General features: G+C 35.7%; 1 protein-coding gene across 4 annotated transcripts in view; it reads left to right on the top strand.

Moving 5' to 3' along the window:
• Nucleotides 1-19663, top strand: part of EVI5 (ecotropic viral integration site 5) — a 211682-nt gene extending 192019 nt beyond the window's left edge. For all 4 annotated transcript variants that reach the window (XM_032652186.1, XM_032652180.1, XM_032652169.1 and 1 more), the window contains one exon: nucleotides 15556-19663. In XM_032652186.1, coding sequence (XP_032508077.1) covers nucleotides 15556-15867 — 312 coding nt within the window. In that variant the 3' untranslated portion in view covers nucleotides 15868-19663. The remainder of the gene's footprint in view (nucleotides 1-15555) is intronic.
• The last annotated feature ends 1936 nt before the right edge of the window (nucleotides 19664-21599 follow it).

The raw sequence follows: 21599 nt of genomic DNA, 5'->3' as shown, positions 1-21599 counted from the left end.
ACTGTACTGATCTGTAAATTGCTTAATAAATGGTCCCAACAATTACTCTTATGACTATTAGATTGGAAACATACCTCACAAGAAACCACTTCAAGGGAAACTGCATGTCAAATACCACTTGGGTTATGAGAAATAAAGGTAGATGATAATAAGCATTTTTTTAAAGGAAATGGAGCTAACTATAAAGCCTAGAGTGATAGTTTTTATAGTTACTTACAGCAGTTCTTAAACAGATTTAATTCAGTAGGGGTGGAAGAGACTTGCTTTCAGCCTTCCCACGAAGAGGCCATCTAATAGTATCTAAGATCTAATAGAAATGATTTAATAGATCTAAGACATGAGGAAAATAAGATATAAATGCCTAAAGCCATTTCAATCATATGTATGATACCAATAAGGTTTTAGCACGACTACAGTATTACTTGTTGACATTTAGAATGATACTAATAAGGTGTGCTTGAAGATTTCATTCAACCTGATATGGGGCAACCAAAATGAGCTATGATTTTGAAATCCAGTGAATTTACTCTTATACTCAGGTTTCAAGACTTCAGTATTCAGTTTTTAAATTTCCTTCATTTATTTGAAAGCTGATTATCCCTACTCTTCACCTCTTACTTTCTCCTTCACTATCATGTCACTACTGCTAAACACATTCATAAAATAGAGAAGAGGGGGAAAATAAATACCCATGCAATTTATCAGGTTCTTAATAGCATTTCCGGATTTTGTTTGTTGTTCTTTGGGTTTTTTCATTTGATAAGTTTAGTTTTGTTTCTGAATTTTGTGTCTTTGTTCTCCATCTTACTGCAGGTGGTTGAGAAACTGTCATCCTGGATTGTAGGCCTAGTTCTGCCACTGATTAACTGTGTGACCTTAGGATGCCAATTTACTTCATACATTCATTCAGTGAACATTTGGACATCTTTTAGCTCCCAGGCATGCCTCAGGCTTTCCCTCAGTTTCTACATCCCAAAACAGTTATACTAAATGATCTTTAAAGTCCTTTCCATCCCAGTCCTGTGCTAGGTGTAGAAAAGTCATAGTCCCAATTGTTAAGGAATTCAGACTGGTAGGGAGAGTCAGTCAGTATGGGCAGTGCTGTGGTAGAACCGTATGGTACCACGGCCCAGAAACGTGAGGAAGCCTCTGGGCGTGGGGCTGCCTAAACTCTGTATTGAAGGAAGAATAGAAGATAACCAGGAAAAGGAAAGTAGAAGGATATTTCAGGTAGAGAAGCCATCATATGCAAAGGTTTGGAGACAAGTAGAGAGCAAGTAAGGAAGGAACAGCTAAAAAAGTAGGAGGGAAATCAGTAAAGAGGGACACCTCTGAAACCAGAGAGAGCCTTCCCCTGATCAGTCTGTTTTTAGTGTGTGGTAGTGAAAAAATCATTTGTAGAGATTGATCTGATGGCTGAGGGTAAAGCTTAATCAAACAAGAGGAAATCCATAAAATACAATCTTCTTCCTTGATTATGAGTTATTTTCCTTTTAAGGCCTTGGTTCAAATGATGCATTTCAGAGCCAATTTGAATCTTTTCAATCTAATTTAGGTATTCTTGTGCTATTATTCACCAAGCTATCCAGTACTTCACACTTGTTTTTTAGTGCTCTATTCTTAAGTATTAGTCCAGTTTCTTCAACTACACTAAGATTTTGAAATATAGTCAGTCATTTTTAAAAACTTTTTTTTTTGCATCACGTAATTCAATTTTAAAATGCTAGTTTTTAAAAGAAACAGTAACAGGGCTTCCCTGGTGGCACAGTGGTTGAGAGTCAGCCTGCCAATGCAGGGGATACGGGTTCGTGCCCCGGTCCGGAAAGATCCCACGTGCCGCAGAGCGGCTGGGCCCATGAGCCATGGCCACTGAGCCTGCGCATCTGGAGCCTGTGCTCTGCAACGGGAGAGGCCACAATAGTGAGAGGCCCGCGTACCGCAAAAAAAAAAAAAGAAACAGTAACATAGTATTGACAGTTTTTCAAACTAGGAACATTTGAAAATGTGCTCCATAAATTTACTGTGTCGATTAAAGGAAAATCGATAAAAGATGAATAGCTAACTCTCTCTGATTTACAAAAACTAAGTTTTACATTGTGGTTGGAAGTCTTTAGTGCAGTAAATCATGTGCTTTTCATGGACCATATCTCACAGATGCAGTTGGACGTGAGATAATCAGATTTTCACTCCCCACAAGCTGAACAGCTGAAAATGTCATACCAATAATACTTGTCAAAGACTCAGTGCTCCTTTCCTGCCTGTCTGATTTAAGTTGTTGTGGTCAGTGTGAGGAACCTGTGATATCATAAGATAGCATTCGTGAGATCATGTGGTTTGCAAGTACCCAATCTTAACTAAGCAGCCTGTGAGCACCTCCGAATGAGGAAGAAAGGGATACTAACCTTGTCTGTTTGAAAGTTTATTTTGTGTTCAGTGATAAAATAGTGTGGGTGTGTGGCCATATATATATAGTATATATTTAAAATTATTTTTCCATCAGGAGTTTTAGTTTCTGAAGAAAATAAATACTATAAATGCATTCATCTCCTTTAACTTCAGTCTAAAGGATTAAACATTTTATTGCAAATATTTTCTGCCTGTTTAAAATGAGACTGTAGAAGGTAGCCATCATTTCTTTTTCTGTTGAGAAAAAAACTAGATGTTAAAGGTTAATATTGTTGTTGAATTTTTTTAATCAATTAAAATTTCTGCATTTCCTAAATAGAAAATTATTTCTTTTCAGTCTGGCAATATCTCCATTGAAAACATATCCACAAAATGGCTATCTGATATATATGTAAATATAGATATAGATGTAGATATTTAATATATTTATATATATATAACAGCTTTATTGAGCTTTAATTCACATACAGTACAGTTCACCCATTTAAAATGTGCAATCCAGTAGTTTTTTATATATTCACAGAGTTGTGCAGTCATCACCACAATAAATTTCAGAACATTTTTATCACTCAAAAATTAATCACATTCCCATTAGCAGTCACTCCTCATTTCCCCCAAGTTCCCGTCCCCCAGCTCTAGGCAAACAGTAATCTACTTTCTGTCTTTATTGATTTCCCTATTCTGGACATTTCATTTAATGGAATTATACAATATGTGGTCATCTGTGACTGGTTTCTGGTACTTAGCATAATGTTTTCAAAGTTCATCCATGTAAATAGTAGCATGTATCAGTACTTCATTCCTTCTTATTGCCTAATAATATTCCTTCATATGGATATACCATAATTTATTTACCTATGCATCAGTTGATGGACATTTGGGTTGTTCCCACTTTGGGGCTATTATAAATAATGCTGCTGCAAGCATTTATGTACAGGTTTCTTTGTGAGCATATTTTCATTTGTCTTGAATGTATACTTAGTAATGAAATTGCTGGGTCATGTGGTAACTCTATGCTTAACCATTTGAGGAACTGCCATACTGTTTTCCAAAGAAGCTGCACCATTGTATATTCCCGCTGGCTGTTTATGAGGGTTCTAGTTTCTTCACATCTTTGCCAATACTTGTTATTCTCTCTTTTTTTTTATAGCTATCCTAGTAAGTGTAAATGTCATATCATTTTGGTTTTGATTTGTATTCTCCTGATGGTTTATGATATTGAGCGTCTTTCCCTATGTTTATTGGCCATTTATATCTTCTTTAGAGAAATATCTGCTCAGACCCTTTGCCCAGTTCAAATTGGGTAGTCTTTTTATAATTGAGTTGTAAGAATTCTTTATATATTCTAGACACTAATCCCTTATCAGATAAATGATTCAAAATTTGGTTGATTGGATGGACTGATAAAACCCATGGTTTAGCTTTAGAGAAGAATAATTCCTCTTAAGAATTCAATCCAGATAGAAAAGAAATGCTTCGTTTTTATGAGGATGTTTTGCTAAAGGTTTGAATTTTTTTCAGTGCTCCAGCTAAAGGTTAAATCATATGAAATGTACGTGGTACTTTGATGTAGCTTTAAAAGTTCAGAGTGAAACAAGTGTGAAGTGATTTATTTCCTGTAATTGGTCATAAATTTACATAGAACCTCATATATTCCTAACCTCATCACCATTGACATTAGAGTACCTTCTAAATAATGTTAATGGTTTCAATTTTATCAGGATGTGTCAGCTGCCAGGAAGAGGGCAATGGCAGTTTCATTTTGTTTGCCCAAGTGTACTGGATAAATCTAAGTATGTGCTACAGAAAGATTAAGAGTTCTTTGTAAATGACTTTTATTTCTTCCCCCTCTCTCCTTCTCTGGTAACAAATGCACGGTATAAATTTCTTCAGTTCCAAACCTTACTTTTCTCCTTTTTCACTTATTAATGTGGATATGTACTTTTTTTCTTTGCTTCTAATAATGTAAGTTTTAACTATTGCATTTTATACATTTAACATAGAATCTATATTTTTTTAATTTTAAGTGTTTTATCAGTTTTTAAAAAATGATTTACATATATTAAAACCAAATACATTTTCAGCATTGTCTGTTTTATATTATTTCAATAAAATTCTTGAATTTTTAAACTTAATCTGATTTTTAATTACTGTAGGTAATTACTGAATTTTGGCTGTTGTCTATGTTTATCGCTAGTTTTTTGGGTGTTTTTGTTTTTGTTTTTAAACAAGCCTGTTTATTGAAAGGATCTGAAAATAGTAATAAGGCTTTCAACATTTAATAAATTTTCAAGATATTAACAATATAGAACATTAAGAATTGACTTCAAAAACCCAAAGTTTCCTAGGTCATTCCCTGTCACATTTAGGACTTGGTCTACACTGGCTCTGTTGTCTGAACGAGTGACCTGTGTTCTGAATGCCACTCTCTTCTGGACCTAAAGCTGGGAGTGTCGCCCCCTCAGCCCGTGGGAGGCCGGGCGGGCTGCCCGCTGTGCCCGAGCTCGCGGGCAGAGGGTGGGAGCCTACCTCCGTCCCCAGCACCAGCTGAGCTACCCAGACGGGCACGTTATCGTTAGTTTTAATCTTTGTTGTGTGTTTAATTGAGAATAAATGTAGTGTATTATTTCCCATTGACATTTATTTTAAATTTTGAAAATAAGGAAAACTATTAAAATTATTCTGTAAGGAATCCAACAAAATAACTGATTAAACTTTGGGAAAAAAGAGTAAAGCCTTTATAACTTAGAAACACAAATCTATGTTATTGGACTTTATGTACATCTGCCCATATATATATGTATATATTATACATCACTTATAGAAATGTTACGTTTAACTTTAAAAGCTATAGCTCTGTGTTTTACAAAGATTGATTATACAAACCCAAATGTACAAATAGGAGCTTTTATAATCTGATATGACTCAGTCTTGGAAACTTACTGCAACTGTTTTGCAGTTCACTTGGTATCACATGACTCACTTCAATGGTTTAAACCCTGTCTAGTAGCGATCAAAGTTCATTTGGTTAGGGGTTTTTTTGGTGTGTGGATGACTTTTTTCCACTTTGTTGTGGATTGATTGTCTTTCAAAATACTCAGTGCAGTCCTTCTTATTATTCTTCTGAATCTCAGAAAGTAGTAGTTGCCTGCACAATTCAACCTCCAAGCATACACACTGGGAAAAATTTTTAACTTGAAATAATATACATGGAAGCAGTTTTAACTGTAAAGCATCATATAAATATAAGGGTTCATTATTAATTCTGTTACCTCTACATGTTGAAAATGGAGGAAGAATAACCTGTTGTGTCTCTTTAAAATCAACTATAAAATCAACTCTAACATTTTTCAAGTTATCACTGTTCTATAATGTGCAGAAAGAAAGGAAACACATAGAGAACATGTTGTGTCCTCTGTTTACATGGTCACTAGCCCAAATGATCAAGTTTTCTTAGGACAGATTTTCCTATTATTTCTTAAGAAGTTATATTTAAAAGCTGTATGTCTCTAAAACTATCACACTTCTCTGTTTTACAAAAGAAACTTCTATCTTAACCTTTAGTTGTTTAGCGAATGAAGTAGACTAAGGAAAAATTACAGAAAATACTTCTATATCCTTAATGATTATGAAGTCCCTTGGGGCTTCAGAATATTCACCCCTGCAGGTTTTCCCTGCTTTAAAATTTTAATATAACTTTTCTGTGAAACAACTGTAATAGTTTTTAATACTCTTTTTTAGTGTTTGTACTTTTACTGTCATACAGTTAGAAACTCTGCTGTTTCCTGTCAAAACCTACGTTCATCAGACTATGAACATGACAGTTTCCTGTTTTCTTATTACCTATAGTGCATTTTGTGCTTTATTCTTTATAAGTTGTATAATATCTTAGCTTATCACTTTCCTTTTCTAATTACTAAATACTTTCTTGGGTCAGCATTGCTTAATACATGCAGAGAAATCCTTAAGTCCAAACTCTTTGTTGATAGTGAGAGGTTAAGATTTTGTTAACTTTTTAAGTTGTAATGAGTATATCGGAATGTCTTAAGCATTATTTAAATAAATTCTACATGTTTTTACTTTTTTTTTACTCTGTCTCTTAATGCATAACATGATGAAGCAATCCACATCAGGTAAGAAACAGTACATTATTTGGATTTTGTATATTAGCACTTTTATCTGTCTGCTTATTAGTATTCTCATTCAGCATTTAAAAGGACAGGATGAATAATCAGTACCCCAGGGTTTTTTCAAGAATCCTGCTGTCTTTTCAGTGTAGTTCTTCAACATTCTTAGGTGCCTACTCTGGTCAAGTCAGAATGCTAAGTTCTAGGATACAAAAATGATTAAGAAATAATCCCCATCATCAGGAGCTAACAAGAGGTAAAATATATGTACAGCAACCAACCATTCCATATTTTTCCAGACAGTACTGATTTTAAATATTTAATTCCAGTGTTAAATCATATCATTTGGAAAAAACATATCTATTAATATAAACTCAGGGACTTCCCTGGCGGCCCAGTGGTAAAGACTCCATGCTTCTACTAGACGGGGTGAGGGTTGGATTCCTGGTCAGGGAACTAAGATCCGTCATGCCTGTGCAGCACAGCCAATAATAATAATAATAGTAATAATAATAAAAAGTCAAATATACATGTGTGTGTGAATCACTACAATATTAAGGTGTGTGTGAATATACTTAGGCCTGTTGATTTATTTAAAATGTTATAAAAGTTATAAAAATGGTTTGTAAAAATGCTAATATTTTAAAGTATTAATATCAAAATAATACTGGAAAACAAAAATATACTTTCAAAAATAAAAGCAATTTTGATTTTTTTGTTATAGGATTATTTGGGGGTTTTGTTCTGGTGAATGTAACTAATTTATTATCAAAATGGTCAAGCTACAAATAAATTTGGAAGCATATTTGAGAGGCTTTATTGATCACCTAGTCTTGGGATACAACTAAACAAATAATTGAAACTAAGAAACTTAATATGCATGGTGGATAATGTTTGTTTTTAGATTTATACCCCTCCTTGTTCCCTAAAGATTTTGAGGCAGTTTGCATGAATACATATAATACAAAAATAACCAAAAATTAGGTTAATTAAGCCAAATGAAATTGCTGATACTTGACTTTCACTTACAAAAATGACAATATCATATGATTCAATCTAACAGTTAAAATAATTAGTTCTTGGACTTTTATTTAATAATAGACATTTTAATTTAAGTGTAAGATATATACAGAAAAATGCATAAATCCTAAGTGTCCAGCTTGATGAATTATCACAAAAATGAACATGCCCATTTAACCTTCCACCAAGGTCAAGAACTAGAACCTTGCCAGCATTTCAAACGTCTCCTTGTCACTCTTCCACTCACTGCCTAGTTTTTAACCTTATACTAATGAAATCATACAGAATGAATTATTTTGTGTTTGGCTTCCTTTGCTCAGTACTGTGAGATTTATGTTGTTCCATGTAGCAGTAATTGTTCATTCATTTTTGTTACTCTATTGTGTCAATTATATGACTATACCATAACTTATTTACTCATTCTACTGTTATTTCCATTTGGGGTTATTATGAATAAAATTGCTATGAACCCTGTTATAAATTTTTTTAGTGTATTATACTTATTTCTATTGTTCATATACTTAAGATTGGAATTGCTGGGTGACTTATTATTTATCGTTGAAACCAGGCTACTTTTGAGAATGAAAATAGTTTGTCCCAAGCAAACTGTAACCTGTGATTATTTTAGGTGTAGGGTATGTAGATAGATGGTCAACTTTAGTAAATACTGCCAAACCATGTTCAAAAGTGCTTCTACCGATTTACACTTCTACCACCAGTTTACATTCCATGTCTTCGCTAATGTGATTGGATAGCTGAAAATTCAGTGTTGTATTTTCTAATAAGAACCTGGAATGAATTTAATCAGTATGATCCGTTAAGGGACCATTAATTTGCTTTAATGACCAACCTGGCAGAAGGTAAGGCAAAAGTTTTCTTGCAAAAATTAAAGAGCTTATGTTACAGCACTTTGGAAAATGGCTTGGCAGTTTACTAGAGCTTAACACAATGACCCAGCAATTATATTCAAGAGAAATGAGTGCTTATATTCACCAAAAAAAAATATTTAAGAATGTTTCTAGCAGCCTTATATGCAGTAGGCTGGAGACAACCCAGAAAGCCTTTAACATTATAATGGATAGTTAAATTTTGATATGTTCACATAGTGGAATACAACGTGGCACTGAAAAAGAGTGAACAGCTGCTATACATGCCAACATAGATGAATCTCACAAACATAATGTCGAGTAACGGGCCAGACACAAATGAGTACATACCACATGTTTCTTTATATTAAGTCTGAGAACAGGCAATACTATTTTATGGTGATAGATGTCAGAGTAGTGGCTGCCTTTGAGGGAATGTAGGGTTATCACTCAGAGAAGAAGGGATACAAGGAAGCCTCCTGGGGTGTTGGAAGCATTCTGTATCTTGATCCAGATGGTAGTTACATGGGCATATACATAAGTAAAAGTTTATCAGCCTGTACACTTAAAATCTGTGTGCTTTTTACTGTGTTTTATCTTGTTAAAGAACATGAGCCTAAACATTACCTTGAAACAAACATACTCTCAAAATTTTCTCAAGCAGTTTTGATATTATAGCATTGTGGTCATAGAAGAATACCACAGAACATCTCATTTTTTTTAATTGATAGATTTATTCTGGGGAACAGTCTTAGGCTTACAGAAAAATTGATCAGAAAATGCACAGGTACACCCCCTCAATGCCTTTCCACAGTTTCCCCTATGCACATCTTGTGTTAGTGTCATACATAAGCTAATATATGATATATTATTAACCAAAGTCCTTATTTACTTTAGGATGCACTCTTTGTGTTGTACAATACGTTCTGTGGGTTTTTACAAATGTATGATGACTTGTATCTACCATTACAGTATCATACAGAAGCGTTGCACTGCCAAACAATCTCTTGTGCTCTACCTATTTATTCTTCCTTCTCTCTCTTTGAACCTCTAGCAACCACTGGTCTACTTACTGTCTCCATCATTTTGCCTTTTCCAAAATGTTATATGGGTGAAATCATACAGTATTTAGCCTTTTCAGATTGACTTCTTTGACTTAGCAATTTGCACTGCCCAACACCCCTAGCAGCCTAATATTAAACTGTTTAACAGTTCTTCAGACCTCTCTCTTGCCTCCATACTTTTAGTACACGCTTCATCTCTTTAATGGGACCTTTCCAATGTGTGTGACACCATGCGATATTTTCTAACCAGAAAGAATTACTGGTACAGGCTCAGTCATTTGGAGAGAAACCAGGACCCTACTCAAAGATTTGGAAGGGGTCCACTCCTAAGAAAGGTACATTTCATGTGTGTGTGTGTGTGTGTGTGTGTGTGTTAAAGCTCCTGAGTTGTTTCCCTAGAGGCCTCTCCTCTAGAGTGTAGACCAAAGACAGGCCTGGAAAATCTTATTTTTAACAAATTTCCAAGATGGTCTTATCAGGGAAGTTTGAAAAATAATGTTTTGGGGAGAGTTTGTTTTTCTGGCTCTAGTTATTTTAAGCAGGTTTATTGAGATATAATTTACATATCATAAAGTTCTTCCATTTTAAGTGAAAAATTCAGTAGCTCTTAGTATATTTATAGAGTTGTGTGACCATAACCACAATCTAATTTTGGAATATTTCTATCACCCCAGAAAGAAACCTCATGTCCATTTTCAGCCATTCCCTTTGTCCTCCCCCCACTTCCCTAGTCGCAGGCAGCCACTAATCTACTTTCTGTCTCTGTAGACTTGCCTGTTCTGGACATTTCATATAAATGGAATCATGCAATATGTCGTCTTTTATATTTGGCTTCTTTGACTCAGCTTAATGTTTTTGAGGTTCGTTCATATATCACTACTTCATTCCTTTTTATTGCCAAATAGCATTCAATTGTATGGAAATAGTGTCTTATTGTGATCATTTTATCTGCGTACATTTATTCAAATGATTGTCTTAGTTTTTTCATTTTCTTGGTGTGGTCTCTTATGCGTAACTCTCCTCTAATACAGTGTAAATCTCCTGTTATGTGTTAATCTTTTCTTTTCGAACAATTTACGTGTACTACTAATTTCACCTTCTTGAAGAAATCTTTCCTCTGGCCTGCTGTTCTTCTTCAAAGAGGTCTGACTGCCTGGAGGCCTCCTGCACAGATGTCATCTTGGGAGCTTTTTTTATTATTCTAGGAATTCCTTTTGCCTCACTTTTGTATTAGACTTCCTTTTTCCTGGATCAAAAACAAAAGGATGTCTTTCTTGGTGTACTTCATTTTGGTGGAGCATATCACCTACCTTTCGGTGTGGGGGAGGGGGAGAAAAACGATGGAATATAAACTATAAAAAGGATTTATCTGATTCCGGTTCAAGTCCTTTAAGCTTTTAACTCATTTTTTAGCCTCACATTTAATTGATAGTTTGTATGGGTATAAAAAAAAATTTTAAGGTAATTACAACTTTTAAAAATATAGGTTAGAAATGTTTTTCTCAGAATTTTGAAGGCATTGCTGTAATTGTCTGATACCATTCTGATTCTTAATCTTTTATGTAAAACTTGTTGTTTTGGGCTGGCTACTTTATCTTTTCTTTGTTCCCAGTGTCCTGAAATTTCATTGTGATGTACTGTAGTATAGGTCTACTTTCATCCATTGTCCTGGGCACTTGACAGCTTTTTCAATTTCAAAGCACATGTCTTTCAGGTCAGAGAAATTTATGTCTAAGACCCTTTTTTAGAATATCACTTTTTTTTTTTTTTTTACATGGATGCAGCATCAAGTTTTCTTCTCCACGGATAGTCTGTTAACTTCTAGTTTCTTTTTTTCTGGTTTCTCTTAGATGCTTTCCTCAAATGTCTGATAATACTTTACTCTCTACTCAAACTTTAAGACTAAAGAACTTAAGGACTTCCTTGGTGGCACAGTGGTTAAGAATCTGCCTGCCAATGCAGGGTACACGGGTTCGAGCCCTGGCCCCGGAAGATCCCACATGCCGCGGAGCAACTAAGCCCGTGTGCCACGACTACTGAGCCTGTGCTCTAGAGCCCATGGGCCACAACTACTGAGCCCACATGCCTGGAGCCCATGCTCCGCAACAAGGGAAGCCACTGAAATGAGAAGCCCGCGCACCACAATGAAGAGTAGCCCCTGCTCACCACAGCTAGAGAAAGCCGGCGCGCAGCAACGAAGACCCAACGCAGCCAAAAATAAAAAAAATAAAAAAGACTAAAGAACTTAAAAATCTGACAGGAAGTTCTGAATGCCTGGGTAGGATTCATTGACTATGACCATCATTGTAGGATGGTCCTGCTGATATTCTTCTTTGGGGAATCCAGAGATTCCTGAATCCCTTTACATACAATTCAGAGACTCCTGGTGCCTCTTTTTCCTTGGTGAATCTCAAAAGTACTTCTAGGCACATTCATTGACTTTAAAAACCTATGTCTAATTTCACCCAGAAAAATAATACATTTTTTTCTTTTCCACGATATGAGTGTATTTCACAATTGAAGTTTTTGTCATTGCTGTTCCCAGTGTCATGAAGATATTCCTATAGTCTTTAACCTAAAATTAGAAAGACAGTGAGCCTCAAAAGGGTATGCTCCATCTAGTATGTATGTATACTTTTCAAGACAAAAGGCAGTAGCTTTTGTCAGATTCTTTATCCTGTGATTGACCCAAAAAAGATGTCAAACAAAACCAAACAAAAAAACATTGCCTAAAGAGTGGTCCTTATCCTAGGATGTACATCAAAATTACTCAGCTTTTTTGAACATACACATTTGTAGACTCTACCCTTAGACCAGAAGAAAGTTTCAGGAAAAGAGGTTTCAACAGACCGCTCCTTGTTTCAACCACCAGGTAGTAGAATTGGCCCAGAACAGCTTGGTTGTACTGCTGAAAGATGGTGTCCATTTGTGTATACCAGGCACAAACAGGTAGATGTTCATAGTTCAGGAGCACTTTTGTCCTGCATAATTGATAGTTGTATTTCAAATAAATCAACTCCTTTCTTGAGTCAGCCCCATTTGGTTTGAACATAGGATCTGCCACAGTGATTCTCTGAATACATCAAAGTCTCCTGAGATGCTTGTAAAAAATATAGTTTCTGGGGTTTTACTCCCCATATTTGGGATCCTTAAATCTGGGGAGCGATTCTACATTTTTAATAGGCATACTTGGTTATCCTAATGCTAATGATCAGTGGGCCATGTTTTGAGATATGTTAATCTAAGTTTGTTATTGGTAATATCCCTGAAAGTTTTTCTAGGGGGGTTGGGTTAAGGTTACTTGTCTGCTTTTTGTTGTTGTTGTTTTCTTTCTTTTTTCTTTCTTTCTTTTTATTTGGCCACACCATGCGGCATGCGGGATCCTAGTTCCCCCCCAACCAGGGATCAAACCCATGCCCCCTGCAGTGGAAGCACAGCGTCTTAACCACTGGACCACCAGGGAAGTCTCTGTTGTTGTTTAAATATAATTAGTTCCCAAGAGTCTAGTAATAAGGGTAAGCAGTACAGCTCTTAGATGCAGGCAACCAAGACAGCACTTTAGAGGGCCCAGCTCTGGTCCTCTCCCAGCCAAACCCCTTTTCACAGGATGCCCTCCCAGAGGACATCGCACCTGAAGTCTAACCCCTCTGAGACCATACTCTACGTACTCAGTACCCTGGAATTCCTTGCCCAGATGTCTACCTTCAGGGCCTACCACAGGCCTCTTCCCTTTCAGAACCAGTATGCACACTCCTAGGTCCAGGGGATAACTAGGATATAGCTTCAGTTTTACCGTCCCTTACCTTCACAGTTTTCTTCTTTCCACCAAAAAATTTCTCGATGTCTTCGCTGTTCTACATTAGCAGTTCTCAAAGAAGCAATAATTGCATCTCCTTTGACATTGAATAAATGACCCTTCAATCTGTAATCCACTTTATATAATATTTGAGGTCGATTATTACATTTGTTATGAGGGTACAATGTTTTAATTGCAATAAATTTTGGTAGAGCAAAGAAAAGCTGTAGCTTTCCAAACAATTGGGAAGTTGTGGTTCCTCTGCCATACTCCTCCTTTATAGCCAGGAAGAAGGAAGACACGTGCTCTATATTATTTCTTCAAAAAGGGTTTGGGGACAAGAAAAAGGAAGAAATCAACTGACTTAATTTTACACTTGGAGCTTTAAATCATGTGTTGCAATATGGTGATAGGATGTTGCATCAGAGTGTGGCAGTTGTAGTAATGCAGTGTGTATCACAACCACAGAGAGGTCTTTGTGGTGCTCTGTGCCCTTTCCCTAAAGATTCAACTCCAAGTTTATATCCAAGTTTGTATCCCTTCTGCTATGCCAAAGAGGAAGGTTTTACTTAAGTTACATTGTACCTCACTATGATGTTCTCTTAGCCTAGGGCACAGGAATTTCCTAGTGGCTGAAGGTTTACCTGAGGCAGACATCATTGTGTTGAGTCCTAGCATCCCTCTTGTTTCCCATTGTCACGTACCAACAGGGAAGTACTAGCGTTTCTTCACTTCTTCCTGGAAGTCTATCAGGAAAGCTAGGAGGTGTTATGGCAAAGCTGTAATGTCTTTACTCTCAGAACCGTTAGTTTTGAAAGTGTATGTAATATTTCCTGAATATTTCACATTGTCTTTATCTCAAGATTCGAAAGATAGTGACCAGGAATTTGTCCTGGAGAAACAAAATTGCAGGTTGATAGTAATGATAAGGACAAGAGACATGGAGTATATTTTTAGCAAATTCTTGATAATAAAGGTAGATTTTGATAGTTAATGGTTTTTATTGTTTTGGATTTTTTTTTTAACTCTTCTACTTTATCGTAGGAGAAAATTCATGGTGTATGAGAGAAATTAAACAGGTGATATCAAAATTAAATTTTATATTTAAAACATAAGCCCTTGAGGAGAAGCTGATGTCTTAATTATATGATAGTGGATGTGGTAGTATCTATGGTGGTGGGTTTGGGAATTTGTGGGAATTTAGGCAAAGAAGTGGCAGATGATGAAAAGAAATCACCCTTAATACTGATAAAACTGGTTTGGGAGAATGTAGTTTTGATGTGTGCAACAATGGGTTTTTCAATACTGAACTCTAGAATTTGTCAGACTTGCCCCCCCACCCCGAGTAATAGGTGGCATTTGATCTGCATAGCCCTTCCCACACAAGGGTATGGCCCTATAAAATTCCAGGGATAGAGAAACAGAACCTGGTTCCCAAAGATGGAAAGAGAGGGAAAAGAGCTGAGCAATATGTGCCATTCCTCTTCCCTAACCCTGGTGAAAGAAGTCACTCCTTCTCCCTGGGAGGAATAGGGGAGAGAAGGCAAAAATGCTATACATCCCTGGCCTTCCCTCTACACAGAAGGACATATCAATAGTGGGAAGAAGCATTTCTGCCCTAATTGAGTGATAGTGGTATGGTGGTCTTTAGGATATTGTAACAGGATGGAGACTCCTAGCAAATTTTATTGATTTGTAAACCATTATCATCATTCACAAAATTATGGAGACATGCTCTAAGACAGTGTGTGTGATAGTTCAGAGTATTGTCTTTATTAAGTCCATATCTTCTACAGATGTACATTGAAATATTTGCAGGTGAACTGATAGGATGGCTGGGATTTACCTCAAAATAATCCAGGAACAAGAGAGGCATATTGTAACAAGATTGTCCATGATGTGTTAGATGTTGAAATTAAGTGATGGGCACATGGAGTTCATGTTATCTCTAGTATAACAAAGGTTCCGTTTGAATCTAAACTTGGGTATTAGCTATGTGTCCTCAGCAAGCTACACTACTTGAGTCTCTATTTCCTAATGTCTAAAATGAAGATAATAAAATCAACCACACAGGACTGTTGTGGTGATTCAATTAAAATAAGTTATCTGCTCATTGCATAACAGGTGAGAGTCACTAAAAAATTGGTAGTTACTATTTATATCCATAAATGGAAAAAGATCAGGGTATCTTCTTACTTAAACATGAAATGTTTGCTTTCTTGGAGTGCGTATATTTCCCCAAGTTGAGTATATTAACTTGGATTTTGTTTCAACAGCTCAGGTGCCTAAAAGGCCAGAGGGGCTTCTCCGGCCAACCCCCTTTTGATGGAATCCACATCGTCAGCCATTTAATAGGAGATGATGAATCATTCCATTCCTCTGATGAAGAGTTCATAGGTAATTCCTTACAGGAAAGTGGCATTGGTTTTCCTTTGCGCAGAAAATCTGGCCTGATGTCTTTGGACCCTACTGTGGCAGATGGTAGTGAAAGCGAAGCAGAAGACAGTGCGCTGAAGACCAGAGAGAGCAGTGAAGTGGTTCAAAAGGAGCGGCCCCTGAGAAGCGAGTCGTACTCAACCACTGTCTGACCATCACTGTGACCTAGACTGTGGATTTTTTTAAGGGATCAGTTATCATGACTAAGGGTTTTTGGAACACATCTGTTTCATATGTATATATATATAAATATATATATTTTACAATCTTAACTGCCTTTTTATCTTTGCCAAATCTTCACCACTGACTTACCATTGCTATAAAGTAGAGTGGAATATGGTTAATGGGAAAAATAAGGTTCTAGCAGTATTACTAAATATTAATGTTTCTTGTTTAGAAAATGCAATTATATCTATATGTGGGAACCATTTTGAAGTTCAGAACTGTGGAAAATTGAATTTTCTTCAGACAAAACTGTTCTTGTGCAATATTTTATGCTCAGTGAACAAATTGTATATTTATGTTTATCAGTTTGTTTTCAGGGTGGCTGTCTACACACATTTGACCAAGACTGATTTACATCTGATTTATCTTGGTTTTTTTGTGTTTGGGGAATTTTTTTTTTCAACTAAAATTATTGCTTTATTAATGGGTCATTGAAAATTCCCAAACGCAAAGCCTTTTTTTCACATAATTTTATAAACACAAATTAATGGTTATCTGTCTTGAGAATTCTAAATTTTGTTTTAATTTCAGATTTTTATGTGCACCTGATGCTTCTGTATGTTGCCTACCAGTCAGAGTAGTAAGTTAACTACAAATATAGTGGGTTTTTGTACATATTTATAAATCTGCACCATGCAACATTGAACATTTTATGTGGAGAATGTATCTGTTGCAAGATGACTGCCTTCAGCATTATAAAAGGACCTCTGTAAAAGGTTAAAAGAAAATTGAAAATAAAACCAAACACTAATATTTTAATAGCTTTAGAATTTTGCTTAGCATGCAACACTAGCAGATTCATAACTGATGCTTGTTCAAAGACACTATTGATGAAATCTTTTACTTCATATGTATGTAACTAATAAATTTTTCATGATTAGAGAGGTAATAGCACACATTACTTAGTGCTAATATTCTACTTAATATAATTTAATCAATGGACTGAGGTCCACAATACACAGCAATTGTATCTGCAAATAATCTATGAACATTATCTTCAGATTCTCTAGTTACTAATCTATAGATAAAGCAAGCCATAAGAATCCTTTCCTACCAATTCTTTATTATCTAGACTTTTTTTCCCTAGAAAACTGAATGCCTCTCATTGATAAATTAGAGGAAACACCCAAACTACACCTGTACTATGGAAAGACTACAAAAATGTGTTGACTGGATGCTTTCTACTCTCATTTTCAACAGCAGCCTACGGAAAAAAAAAAATAACCTTCAAGAATAAGAGGAAGGTAGAATTCAATAAATATGGAGGTACAGTTTTGCACGATATGTTGCATGCAGAGAAAAAAAAAATTACATGACACAATGGAACAGAAGAGACAAAAATAGTTTTCTGTCTAAACCAAGGAGTTAAGGCTTATGGTGCATTGTAGACCAGAGTTTCCCAGCAAACCCTTTATAGCCGTTTTGCTTGAGAAACAAGATTGAAAACATGCCTATTGTCTCCATAGCTCCAGGCTAAATTCTAGTGGTTAAGTAATTTACCTGTGGTCACAAGTTAGTAAGTGATCAGAGCCAAGATTTTAATCCAAATTGCTCTGACACCAAAGCATTTGAAAAGGCTCAGCTAATGAATTTCTCAATTCCCTGCTTTTCTGACAGTTAATGTGATTTAAATAAGTTTGATTTAAATTGTTTCCTGAATATATTATATAGATATGTATCTATATGTATAGATATGCAAGTATCAACACTCATAAGCTTTACGCAGCTCATGAACATAGATACTACTCCTAGAATTGTCTGACTGGTGCCTTTGAGATTCTCTCTTGGGGTTCATTGCTATCAGTCTAGAGGCTGTTGATGCCCAAGTGAAATGAGGTGATTCATGGCCACATGATTGCTTTGACCCCCCACATCAAGAAATCCGAATGATCCAGCCCATGAGCCAGTTCCAGCCAACATCCTGTTTTCACGTGACCCACAAGCTAAGAATGATTTTTACCTTTTTAAAGAGTTGAGGAAAAAATCAAAATAATAATATTTTGTGTCACATGAAAATCATGACATTCAAATTTCAGTGTCTAAGTTTTATTGGCGCATACCCATGCTTATTCACTTGCATTTTGTCTGTGGCTGCTTTTGTGCCACAGTAGCAAAGTTGAGTAGCTTAAAATATCTATTATCTGTCCCTTTAGAGAAAGTTTGCAGACCTTAATTTAGATACTCTAAAATGTAGGTTTACCTCTTCAGTTTGTCTCAAGTAGAAGACTGAACCATTTGCTTTTGCTGTTGAGCTAATGGTTTGGAAACCTAAAATTTCCTGGTGGATCCTGTACTTATAACTATTCAACATGGAGAGTGTGCCAGCTATTTTAGATTACAAAGTCTTCGAAGCCATAGACAAATTTGGAAGGGTATCTGTGCCTTTGGAAATGGAGAAAGAAAGGAAAGAATACCAGAATCCTAGCACTGTTCTTGAAAGCATGCATCATTGATTGACCTTTAGGTTTATGCTTTATGCTTCACTGAGTCAGTGTTATAATTTGACTTTAAAAGTAAGAACATCTTTCTAGAACCATGTTTCAATTCTAAACTTTGAAAGATATTCTTAAAGAATTTCCTAAGTACTGTTTCTGGTTAGGAATGAGTTGTTAAAAGAATCATGGTAAGTAAACCTTACTCTGTTGAGACTCTTGTAATTTGGATAATGAAAAACTAGAAACGACAATCTTCTCATTCAAGATCTTTGATTCAAATACTCCTTAGAAGGGTTTAAAATCTTCCTGGCCTCTAGGATGTAATAGGATAACTTACTCCCTTGGGATAGTTACTCTCTGGTGTCATTGCCATCCTGGGTTGAAATGCTGAGAGAGGCTACAGGTCACCTGAATAAAATGGAAATTGCGTTGAGGTGATGAAACAGAGGCCTTAAAGATCAAGAAAATATTTCAACAGCCTTTTAAAAAATTAGTGGTAAATTTTTTCTTCCTGGAAAAATAAGTCAAAGATGTAACTTTACACAATTTCTACCCTTTTTATTGATCAATATTAAGCATTCAATGTTTGATGACTAATTGAGACATCAAGTCCTAACTAACTGGTTGGCTATTTGGGGAAGGAAAAAACAACTTTTTCTTAGCTCTGGAATGTAATGCAGCTTGTTACTCTCCAGATAGTGCCTTTGATTGAAAACAAGGTCTAGACCTTTTAAAGTATTTTATTTCTGACATCATAAGAAATGATTTGGTTCCTCGTTCTTCTTTATCTTTACATAGTGCACTATAATTTTCAGATTTAAAGTAAAATGAGTGTATGAATCGTGTGTTAGTAAAGCCCTTTTATGACCAGCTTGATTTTTGTGTAAGTACCAAGTGTCAACAGCTAACATTTCATGAAATCAGTGATTTACTTTGTGAAAACAATGAGCTTTAGCCTGAAAATTATTGCTGCTCTGTCGTTAATGAAACAGTAAGTTTTTAAAATTAATTTTAATTTAATTCATTCTACTGAGATTAAATTTTCTGATTAAAAATGGAGTGAATGCTATTTATAATCCAACTTTTTACATCAATCCATTGATCTACCTACCCCTTCTTTTCACTCCAAAGAGAGGATAGAATAATACATTAGATATACTATAGAGATGCAAAATTATAATGTATTTCATTTTACTGTTGGAATTTCTTATTGTAACATTGTATGATAACCTGAAATGTTTACTTGTGCCTTTGCTTTAAACAATTAAAGTTTTCCATTTTATAAGAATTTCTGTTTCCTTAAACTATTCAACTTAAAAGGGGATAGGCATCAAAAAAAAAAACTGTTTAAAAATGTGTGGCCTAACATCAGATATTCATGAGTAAGGCTTGTGCTCCGTGGGTACAGGGACCATATCCACCTGTTCCACCTATGTAAACTAGTGCCAGACAGAGAGCCTAGTATATATTTTTCAGTTTAATGAAAGGCCTAATACCTGGATTTGTTATTTCCTTCAGTAACATGGTAATTTTTTGAAAATAGTAATGGCAATATTTTCATCTCACATTGTGTTTTAGGTTATTAAATTAACTAGCAACTAATTCAATAAATATATTTAAATATATAATTTGAATATACGTAGGTAATTATAAAAAGAAAGTTATGCCTTCTGCATCATCACAATGTTAATAATCATTTAATTCAGAAGCAGTAGTTCATTGTATATATATATATTATATATGCAATTGTATAAAATGTAATTTATAATCCAGGGTTTCCTACCTTGGCATTATTGACAGTTGGGGCCAAGTTGTTGCAAGTGGCTGTCCTGTACATTGTAGGATGTTTATCATCATTCCTGAGCTCTACCCACTAAATGCCAGTAGCACCCTCTCTTTCAGTTAGTTGTGTCTCTAGCTGCCAAAAGTAGGGAGGACTGGAATGAAAATCACCCCTGGTTGAGAATCTCTGGTATATATTTAGAAGTGAGTCAAAAACCAAAAAGCCACTAGGGCTAAAACTAAAAATATGTACATCTATTGAAGATGGATATCAAATTTGTTTCTAGTAGCTGGTGAGAAAAGTAAAACCTGAACCACAGTGAGGTGCCTCTTCACACTTATTAGAATGGCTATTAAGACACACACATACACACACTAACAAGTGTTGGTAAGGATATGGGAAAATTGGAACCCTTGTCCATAGCTGCAGGGAAAGTAAAATGGTGCAGCCATTGTGGAAAAGTTTTTGCAGTTCCTCAGAAAAGGTAACCATAGACTTACCATGTGATCCAGCAATGCCACTTCTAGATACATACTCAAAAGAAAACAGGGACTCAGATATTTGTGCAACAATGTTCATAATAGCATTATTCACAATAGCCAGAAGGTGGAAACAACAAATGACCATCAACAGATGATTGGGTAAATAAAATGTGGTATATACCTACAATGGAATATTATTCAAGTATAAAAAGAAGTGAAATTCTTCTTTTTTTTTTGGCCGCGCCATGCGGCTTGTGGGACCTTAGTTCCCCCATCAGGGACTGAACCTGGGCCCCAGCAGTGAAAGCACTGAGTCCTAACCACTGGACTGCCAGGGAATTCCCTGGAATGAAATTCTGATACATGCTACAACATGGATGAACCTTGAAAAATGCTAAGTGAAATACACCAGACATAGAGTGTGATTCCACTGATTTGAAGTACCTAGAATAGCAAATTTATAGACAGATATATCAACACAAGTATTTCTGTACTTCTGTACATGTCTAACACGTAGACATTAACCATGGGATAGTGGTGTAGGAGAAAGGGAAGTTATTGTTTAATGGATACAGAGCTTATGTTTGGGATGATGAAAAAGTTCTGGAAATGGATAGTGGTGATGGTTGCACAACACTGCATGGATTTGATGCTGCCAAATTGTACACTTAAAAATGGTTGAAATAGGGACTTTGGTGGGCCAGTGGTTAAGAATCCGCCTTCCAATGCAGGGGACGCAGGTTCAATCCCTGGTCAGGGAACTAAGATCCCACGGGCAGGGCAAGTAAACCCTTGCACCGCAACTAGAGAGAGGCCGTGTGCTGCAACAAAGAGCCTGAGCGCTGCAATGAAAGATTCCGAATGCCCCAACTAAGACCCGACAAAGCCAAATAAATAAATTTTCTTTAAATGGTTGAAACAGTTTTCTAAAAATAGGCATGTTGAGAACTTAGAGTCAG

This window comes from Phocoena sinus, chromosome 1, assembly GCF_008692025.1.
Source record: "Phocoena sinus isolate mPhoSin1 chromosome 1, mPhoSin1.pri, whole genome shotgun sequence".
Taxonomy (NCBI): Eukaryota; Metazoa; Chordata; class Mammalia; order Artiodactyla; family Phocoenidae; genus Phocoena; species Phocoena sinus.
Note: the sequence above shows the minus strand (reverse complement) of the source record. Positions and strands in the feature narration are given on the sequence as shown.